Genomic DNA, 10,000 nt, shown 5'->3' with positions numbered 1-10,000 from the left:
CTCACCTCCTCGGCTAAATGTTCCGGGCATGTCCTCTTTGCCACCCATCACCTGTTTCATCAGAGCACCAATCTTGGGTTGCCGCAACTTATCACTTGAGTCTGAACACACACACACACACACACATGCCCAAACACGTGCACACACACGCAAGCATACACAAAACACAAAAGCGCACACACACCAACACATGCAATGACTTATGATTAATAATGAGTTAGGTTCATCACAAACACTCTATGGGGGTATGAGCATAAGGCATGACTGCATGACAAACAAACTATTAGCTTTGAATGCAATCAACAGCAACGGCAAGCAAAGCAGTAAACATATATTTTTAAATTGTGTGTGTGGTGTGTGTGTGTGTGTGTGTGTGTGTGTGTGTGTGTGTGTGGTACATACCTAATGAGCTCATGTGTGCGGAGGTTAAGTGGCTCAGTGTGTGTGTGTGTGTGTGTGTGTGTGTGTGTGTGTGTGTGTGTGTGTGTGTGTGTGTGTGTGTGCGTGTGCGTGTGTGTGTTCCATACCTGATGAGCTCATGTGTGCAGAGGTGAAGTGGCTGAGTGTGTTTCTGCCACTGGCTTCGCTGTAGGAGGGCATGGAGCTGACGATAGCCTGCAGGTACTTCTCTTGTTCCAGACTCGTGGAGTCCGCCTGCGACGGACCTGCAGAAGAGAAACACAGAGGCAAAACTCATCTACATTTGAAGAGTTCCGTTGCAAAATGACGCCGGCATCATTTTTTTACCGTAGCAGTTTATAATCAGAAATAACGGTTCAGACGTCCCGTCATCGATGTGTGAATTATTGCCAATATTTTTTCAAAATGTCCACGTTTCCAAATGTGTAGATTCTTGCCAAATATTTTGAGAACATGCTTTTAAAACCTATGCAACATGCATTTTGCAATGCAATGCAATGCCTAATACAACTATGTCAATTTCCCCCCCCCCCCCAAAAAAAAATTGTTACAACAAACAATTGCAAAAGAATAAACAGACTAGTGGAGAGGGTTTGTAGAAGAGCATGACACGGGAGTGGATTTTCACTCCCATCCCATCCCGGTCCCAGAAAAAAAAATTGCATCCCGTCCCATCACGAACTGGAGTAAAAGAAACAAATCCCATCCCATCCACTCCTGAAAAGAATGTTTCCCAATCCTGCCCACTCCCACTCAAAATCAATCCCACTCCTGTTTCGTCAAAAATACGAGGCTTTTTTAATGAAAAAAAAAGCGAGCATTCCCGCTCCGGCCCGCTTTTTTATCCTTTTTTATTCCCGCTCCTGCCCGCTCCCATTCATCTTTAAAATTTTGACTCCCATCCGCGGGAATCCCGCGGGACCCACGGAAATTCCCGAAAAATGTCATCCTCTAGTGTGTGGTATACCTGCAGAGGGGGCGTTGGGTGATTTGAAAAAGCCCACTACTCCTTTAGCGTGCAGGCCAGCTGAGCGCAGCAGCACTGCTTTGGTGCGGGAGTTCCTCCAGCACACCACGGGGAAGCGGTTCTGCCGGTAGCACCGAGAGATACGCTGGATGGTGGAGTCCGGAACACTCTGGGGAACGATCAGCAGGCCCGGGTAACTACAGAGAGGAGACACACACACACACACACACACACACGCACACACACGCACGCAAGCACACACACACGCGCGCATGAACACACACGCACATGAACACACGCACATGAACACACACACACAAACACATTTGAGAAAAAAGGGGAAAAAATGGAAGCGCAGCGTGGATGCAGACCTTTTTACACGGGTGCTCTAACAGTAAGTGGGTAAAGTAGACATGAAAAAATAAAGAGCAGTCTATTTGCCTTTCAAAAAAGTAAAAAATAAGAAACCGGAGTGCCACAGTTTCCTGCTCTTTATTTTTTGACAAACACATTTTACTTCTTCATTTGGAATGACAGATATACCAATACTGTATTTAGATTATCATAGCACACTCCAAATTTGACTTAAAATAAGATGAACAAAATTCCCATTAGTTGAGAAGTATATTATAATAGCCTATTGCATCTCTGAACATTACTAATATTATTGTTATTTTGTATATACGAGTGGAGTCATGAGACATAGACATAGACTATGATTGTGAAAGGGGATGCACAGGGAAAAAAAATAGTGGGACACACCCCATGTCGGAGGGGCTGGAATCTGCCGGTATATGGTATGCCTTGTCATGTTTAAGTTAGAGAACCACTGCCTTTGGCGAGCGCCTAGTCTGCCAATTGCCTAGCACCGGCCCTGATGACCGACATGAGCTCATCAACTACTTGTGGTACCACTGGAGCATCTCCAACTCAGTCACCAGGGGGCAGCACTGACACTACAAACAGCCCTGAGAATAGAATGAGCCTTTTTCACATACGCACTGGCTTATCTAAAATACAAACAGTGTGAGTGCATGTCTGTGTGGCCCCTCTGTGCTCGTGTAAATACAGCCAAGTCATGTGCTTTGTGCCATTATGTTAGTGTTCTTTAGTGTGTGCAAACACGTCAGAGCCATTTCAAGCTATTGTGAGTGCTGTATTCATCCATTGTGTCTTATTTGCATTGCGATTTATTTCTAGTCTAGTCTAGATTAGTTCTATCGAGTATCTAGTAAATAAAACAGCGTCAGCATCTGTTGGGCCTAGTTACTGCTATTTTTGACATTTTCTGTTTACAAAGTGTGTGTTTATGTCTGTGACCTAGACATGAGACATTCTGGCTAACAAATGTTTCGCATTTTGAAATAAGCACAGGCCCAATTATCCCAATATTGGTGTGTGTGTGTAAACCAACAATCTCTCAGACAGTGTACATGCGGCTCTGTAGATGTTTCAGTCTGTGTGTGTGTGTGTGTGTGTGTGTGTGTGTGTGTGTGTGTGTGTGTGTGTGTGTGTGTGTGTGTGTGTGTGTGTGTGTGTGTGTGTGTGTGTGTGTGTGTGTGTGTGTGTGTGTGTGTGTGCGCACACGCGTGCATGTCTGCGTGTGTGTGTGTGCGCGCGTGCATGTCTGCGTGCGTGTCTGCGTGCGTGTGCACGCGTGTGAGTGTGCATGCAGCCTACCTCCTGCAGACGGTGTACATGCGGTTGACGGTCGAGATTCTGAAGGGCTCGTTCTTGGAGCGTGTGAGGCTGTTACTGAGCGTGCCTAGGCCCAGGCGCTGGTAGTCGCGGCAACAGGCCCGCTCCACCACATTACTCATGGTCTGGCGGTCAGACGAGCGGATGGTCGACGACAGAGTCAGGGAACTCTGGTCTGGCTCCTCGCACACTACACACACAAACGCACACAGACAGATGGACGGACAGACAGACGGACAGACAGAGACAAAGTTTAGTACTTTTCTTTGGATCTTAATACAAGCCAGCAGGGTTCTATATTAACTTCTTTCATCACAAGACAAAAATGACTATTAGGTATTGATCTTACTTGCCAAACACACATGCTGTGTCTCAGATGGTGCACTTGTGCACTGTTTCAGTGCGTAATTATTACGCCACACATACTAAAACATGAACGCTGAAGTGACAAGTGCACCATGAGATCCAGCAACATATTCACTATGGGTCAAAGTAGCTATTAAGTTTGTCTTTTCTACCAGCCAAGCTGAAATTTCACCAGCATTTGGCCAGTTGACAAGTGTTCATTTAGGTCCCTGCAGGCCAGATATTACAGATCCCAACACTACAGGAAATATATTTTTGCAAGATTGCCAAGTGACGGCTTATAAAACCAAAGCCCTGTATTGCCTATTGAAAGATTTGGGATCTTCAAACCACCCGAATTTATTATGGTGGAGTAGTCAGTAGTAAGACCATTGGGGAGGTACAGAGACGGAGAGAGACGGAGAGGGGGAAGTCAGAGTAAGTGTGAAGTCTGCACTGACAGACTGCAGGGCTCTTCTGGAAACAATAAAAGTGTCACCATGTTCCACACACACACACACACACACACACACACACACACACACACACACACACACACACACACACACACACACACACACACACACACACACACACACACACACACACACCTCAGCTCATCATTACACACACACATGCTGAATGGAATGTGTGTGTGTGTGTGTGTGTGTGTGTGTGTGTGTGTGTGTGTGTGTGTGTGTGTGCGTGCCTGCGTGTCAGTGAGTCAAGGGTCATGGCTAAAAGAAAAAAACAACACAAACACCAGACGTACTCGAAGCCAAACCACGAGAGATAATGGTATACCGTATTTTCCGGACTACAAGTCGCACTTTTTTTCATGGTTTGGCTGGACATGCGACATATACTCTGGTGCGACATATATATGTTTTTTTTTCTCCACGGGAGAGCACTATGTGCGCAACTAGGCCTATGTTGTGTTGCTTAATACCACTGATAGAAAAAATGTTACAACTTAGGCTACCACAACAAAAAATAGCATTTACAATGACGACTGAATAGAAATATAGCCTACCACCCAAAAGAAGTTAATATAGCCTACTGCTGAGTTCAAGCTGAAAGTAATTAAATATGCAGCCGAAAATGGCAATAGGGCAGCTGAACGAAAGTTTGGATGCAATGGAAAACTGTTTGGGGACTGGAGAAAAGCGGAGGAAAATGTGCTGATGAATACAGGACATGTGTTCTCGAACAACGCGCGCGCTGCGAGTCAATGGTCTTGTTACGGGCTCCATGACATTGCCAAAGAAATGAATAGGACTTTTGCGGAAGTCAGGGAGCTCGTGGATGTATCGCGTTATGCAATGCAATCCCCTCTCGTGGATTTATTTGCGCTATGCAACGCAATCTCCTCTCTATCCGAGAACGAGCGTCTGTGTTATTAAAGACAGTCAGCCGACTTCCAGGTGAAAATCGGTCATTTCCGCGAGTTTCTGACAAACGAGCACAACGTGACACTGCCATAGGCTACACAATATGGATGAAATCTCCCTCACCTTTGATACCGTCATGGGCTGAAGTCTCAGAAAAGGGGGTAAAGAAAGGCGTGCTCTGGAGACGGAACAAGTTGCCTCGAACCCTCCCACGGTCCAAACGCAAAACAAAGCCGAAAATTGAATGTTGTTCTGACTACAGGGCAACATGGCGCGTTATCACTGTTTCTTCCTCTTTTTCTTTTTGTGGTTTTATGGCGGTTGGCAAACCATCTTAGTTGGTGCATTACCACCACCTCTGAATGCGTTGCCACTGCTTCAGATGCTGGTTTAAAACAATGCCGTCTTTGAGCAGCAGCTTACCATGCGCCAGTTATCACAACATAGATTCCATGGATAGAATAACCTTTCAAAAATGTGCGACGATTAGTCCGGTGCGACGTATATATGTTTTTTTCATCTTCAAAATGCATTTTTGGGCCGTTGCGACTTAAACTCCGGAGCGACATATAGTCCAAAAAATACGGTACTACATAGCTACACAGAATCGACGACAATGAAAATTAAACATTTAAGAAATGTCAACATGCATTTTTGATTGCACTAACAGCCACCGCGGTAGTTTGTAACAAGGAAGTGGCTCATTGTCGAGAAGAGGTCCCACGAAGCGGAATGTTTCTATGGAGACACTGTTCAACTGTCCCACTACAACTTCAGCATTGTAAACTTGCAAATGCACGTGTTGTCTTTGGGTTCGTGTAAATAAATGAAGCTACAAAGCACGGGTAAAATTTTCCTCTCGCAAACAGTCAGCCCGGTGAAGGTTAGAACAATGAAGTAGTTGCTTGTTGTCGAGCGCAGAATGGCTCTGGTTGAGAGGACCAATCACAGCGGCTCCCTTGTCTGCGTAGCTTGTCTGCGGGCAGTCTCATTTTTGGAGCTGCACAAGTGACGGCAGAGGGGTAAAAATATCTGCGTGGCTGTCTGTGCCAGTGCGCAGACAGGTTGGTTTCTGGGCATAAACCAGGCTTAAGTCTGCGTGGGTCATCAGAGATGTCTTCCTGGCCCATACTGGAGCGCATGCTGTGTGTGTGTGTGTGTGTGTGTGTGTGTGTGTGTGTGTGTGTGTGTGTGTGTGTGTGTGTGTGTGTGTGTGTGTGTGTGTGTGTGTGTGTGTGTGTAAATGTGTGTGTGTGTGTGTGTGTGTGCGTTAGAGCATGGCAACCCGACCGAAACCCGGCGGGCCTGGTCGGAACCCGACGGGCCGGGCCGGACTCGGACAAAAAAAATAGAATATCTGTCGGACTCAAACAGACAGACATTGTGAAAATTGTAAGCAACCAGTTCAGGCAAACGGCAGTTTTGTGATTAAAAAAATAAGTAATTGAATATGCATAAATGAAAATGCTGGCAGGCTACTTGTGCGAGTGATTATTATTGGCTGTATGCACGCGCCAGTTACCAGTGGCAACATGGACGCTCACTCCGAGTCAGCCGAGCAGGGATGCCGAGTCAACTTGCTTTCTTAATAAGCGCCAAATCAACAGTTGTCAGTGAACGCATGGTCTTTTGTTGTAGGCCTAGTGTAGGCCATGTTTTAGCATGCCTTCGAGGCTGTCTTGAATATTGAACATAAAATGACGAAGTTTGTCACTGCATTGGTCGCCAAGGATTACATTTCCAGCATGGGCTAGCAAGGAGCATAATATGGATAACTAAGAAGACGCACACGCTACGTGGAGTATTCTAAGGTAGGGGCGGAGAGGTTTCCTGTTATTTTGTCCGCTGTGACATGTCATGTCCTTCACGTAGGTTCTTTTGTTGTCACTTTTACTGTACAGTTGTAACTATGCGCGTGCAACCTTTCCTGATTTTATAGCCTATTGACAGCATGGACATCAGGGGAAATTACATTCTCTTGGAGGGCCGAACAGGCTACTGTTCTTCGGGGTTAACTTATAGCCCATCCTTCTTAACGACAAGGAGCGGCAGCTTCACGGGGCTCGCGGGGATTTATTTGCACTAACAGTAACGTAACAAATGCTTTGATAGCCGCGCTGACTGCATCCAAAACGTATTCGTTAGTTTTCGCCTTTCTTATCCTCTCACGCCCCTCCCATGCATTTGATCACCGCACCCAACATCTCTGGTTAGTCTAACCGAAAGAAACATAAGGTGCACTGTCACATATTTGTGTGTGTGTGCGTGAGCGTGCGTGTGTGTGTGTGTGTTTATACTTACTATGCGTGCGTAACTAAATTAGGCTACTGCAAATTGCCTCATCCTAACGTCTTTGCCTATCCTGGCTATTTATCACGTGCTATTTTGAGTATGGAGGAGCCCACATAGAAAATCTTGCTTGCGCACAGGTTCTGTTGTTATTACAGTGGTCTCGGGCTTCGGACGGGTTCGGACACAAACATTTTAATTAGTCTCGGGCTCGGGTCGGGGTCGATCACTTTTCTGTCGGCTGAGGGCCGGGCTCGGACAGAAAAAAACGGCCCGAGCCACACTCTAGTGTGTGTGTGTCTGTGTGTGTGTCTGTGTCTGTGTCTGTGCGTCACCTGAGATCTCGTCCTCGTCCATCTCGGAAGGCATGCTACTGCGGCTCTCCCAAGTGGGCGGGGTGTACTTCTTGCGTGTCACGTACTGTCGACCAATCGTGCGCTTGGCCGTCTTCACCAGGTTTTTAGACAAGGTCCTGAAAAAAAAACGATTCACATGCTTGTGTCAGAGAAAGATAACTGCACAAATCCAGTGAGTGTGCGTGTGTATGTGTGCATGTGCGTGTGCGAGTGTGTGTCAATGTGGTGGAGTCGACAGACTTGAACACACAGAATCTGTGTTAGCGTGTGGAAGCATGTGTGTGCAAGTATGTAAACCTGCATGTGACCGTGTGTGTGTGTGTGTGTGTGTGTGTGTGTGTGTGTGTGTGTGTGTGTGTGTGTGTGTGTGTGTGTGTGTGTGTGTGTGTGTGTGTGTGTGTGTGTGTGTGTGTGTGTGTGTTAATCTATAATTCAGCATTCTGTTTGAGTGCTGTACTGAAGTGGTCTAACACGTTCATTTGTCTTCCTGAGCTTCGCTACCGGGCACAGTGGGTGAATGTCACCACTGTTTAACAATTCAAATGTAACTGTGTGTGTGTGTGTGTGTGTGTGTGTGTGTGTGTGTGTGTGTGTGTGTGTGTGTGTGTGTGTGTGTGTTCATGAATACACCAGCACAGTAAGCAACACACTTTCCACCATGAATAATTAATGCTTAGTACTGCTTTCACCCACACACACACACACACACGCACGCACGCACGCACGCGCTCGCGCGCGCGCACACACACACGCACGCACACACACACACACACACACACACACACACACACACACACACACACACACACACACACACACACACACACACACACACACACACACACACACACACACACACACACACACACACACACACACACACACACACACACACACACACACACACACACACAGTAGCAGAAGCCATTCTGGAACTTTCTGACAGGGTCATGTGACTGAGACAGGAAACATTCATTGTGGAGGGAAACATTCCAAACGCCCCAGAGCAGAGCAGAGCAGAGCAGAGCAGAGCACCACAGAATGACAGAATGAGTCTAGCCTCAACCACACACACGCGCACACCCACACGCGCGCACACACACGCGCACACACACGCGCACACACACGCAGACACACACAGATACAAAGGCACACACACTCACACACACTCACATTGCACGCGTACACAGACACACAGATACACAGACGTGCAAACACACAGATGCATGCATGCAGACACAGACACAGACACACAGAAGGAAAAGCCATCTTAACTCTTCCACAAGCAAATAGGCACATACATAAATGCAAACACTGCACTGAGAAAAACGATGGTAGCAGAGAGAGAGAGAGAGAGAAAGAGAAAGAGAAAGAAAGAGCGAAAGAAAGACCAAGTCGCGCGCGTGTGTGCGTGCGAGCCCTGCTATAATGGCCTTGGAAGACACACATGGTATGCACTGAGAGGAAGAAAAATGCCAGGGGGAGGGAGAGCACGTAGAAACAACAGAGAGAGGGAGAGAGAGAGGGAGGGAGGGAGAGAGAGAGAGAGAACAAAACTTTGTGAAATAGTTTGAGAAAGCGAGGCAGTTTGACAGGCAGAGAGGGAGAGAGAGCGAGTCTGTCTACAGTATAGTGGTATACAATCACAATTCCATGTTTTTGCGACTAGGTGGCCACAAGTCAATGAACATGGCTGTGTGTGTGTGTGTGTGTGTGTGTGTGTGTGTGTGTGTGTGTGTGTGTGTGTGTGTGTGTGTGTGTGTGTGTGTGTGTCAGAGCATGTGAGCGGAGCGCCGCGGAGCGCCGCGGAGCGAGCGGGGGAGCGGAGCGGGAGAAATATGGTTAGAGCGTGGAGCGGTTATGAATTCAAAGGCGGGAGCGATGATTTCCCTCCGCTCCAGTTCGCTCCGTTGCACTCACAAATTAAAATGTTGGATCATAAAATTTGTAAAATAATATTTGTTTGATTAAGTATGTTTTAGACATGTTTTTGAATTTAAAACGAGTTGCAGGCCAACCGTTTGTAATCCTTAAAAAATAGGTAGGCTACAGCCAGCCACTGACCCCAGCGCTTTCGCGTCACGTGTGCCCTGCAAGGCAAGGTCTGAAGATGGAGTTTGTGAAGTACTTCGAAAAGCAAGGTGATAGGTCGTATAAATGCAAAATTTAGGTCAAAAAGCTACAGGAAGATGATGAGCACGAGGAAGAATGTGAACGACATAGTCGCTGTGTGAGTAAAGACTCTTATTTTAATCTGGGCATGAGAAAGCATGACGAGATGCTCCATAAAATCCAGGAGGATGAAACTTAACGTGAGCATTCCTCTTTTGTCAGTTCTAGATTAAACATTTTGGGGACAGCACTTCTCCAAAAACCTTTAGTTTTCACTTCTCAATAACCCAACAATTTCCCTTTGACTATTTCTTTGGAGTTTGATTATTTAATTAAATAGATCACGTTGCCAGTATGCTGCCGTCGGATTTTCCAACTGCTTTCACTCTTTTTCAGTAGCCGCCCTTCATGACCGTTATCAA

At 46.5% G+C, this 10,000-nt stretch overlaps 1 protein-coding gene across 6 annotated transcripts in view; it reads right to left on the bottom strand.

Annotated features, from left to right (window-relative positions):
- Positions 1-10,000, bottom strand: part of sbf1 (SET binding factor 1) — a 95,423-nt gene that overhangs the window by 15,923 nt on the left and 69,500 nt on the right. For all 6 annotated transcript variants that reach the window (XM_063211467.1, XM_063211470.1, XM_063211468.1 and 3 more), the window contains 5 exons: positions 7,446-7,582; positions 3,068-3,275; positions 1,388-1,584; positions 528-665; positions 6-101 (listed from right to left, as the gene is read on the bottom strand). In XM_063211467.1, the coding sequence (XP_063067537.1) occupies positions 6-101; positions 528-665; positions 1,388-1,584; positions 3,068-3,275; positions 7,446-7,582 (776 nt within the window). The remainder of the gene's footprint in view (positions 1-5; positions 102-527; positions 666-1,387; positions 1,585-3,067; positions 3,276-7,445; positions 7,583-10,000) is intronic.

The sequence above is a fragment of the Engraulis encrasicolus genome, chromosome 12 (genome assembly GCF_034702125.1).
Source record: "Engraulis encrasicolus isolate BLACKSEA-1 chromosome 12, IST_EnEncr_1.0, whole genome shotgun sequence".
In the NCBI taxonomy this organism is placed as follows: Eukaryota; Metazoa; Chordata; class Actinopteri; order Clupeiformes; family Engraulidae; genus Engraulis; species Engraulis encrasicolus.
The sequence above is the reverse complement of the archived record's forward strand: the minus strand, read 5'-3'. Positions and strand labels throughout refer to the sequence as shown.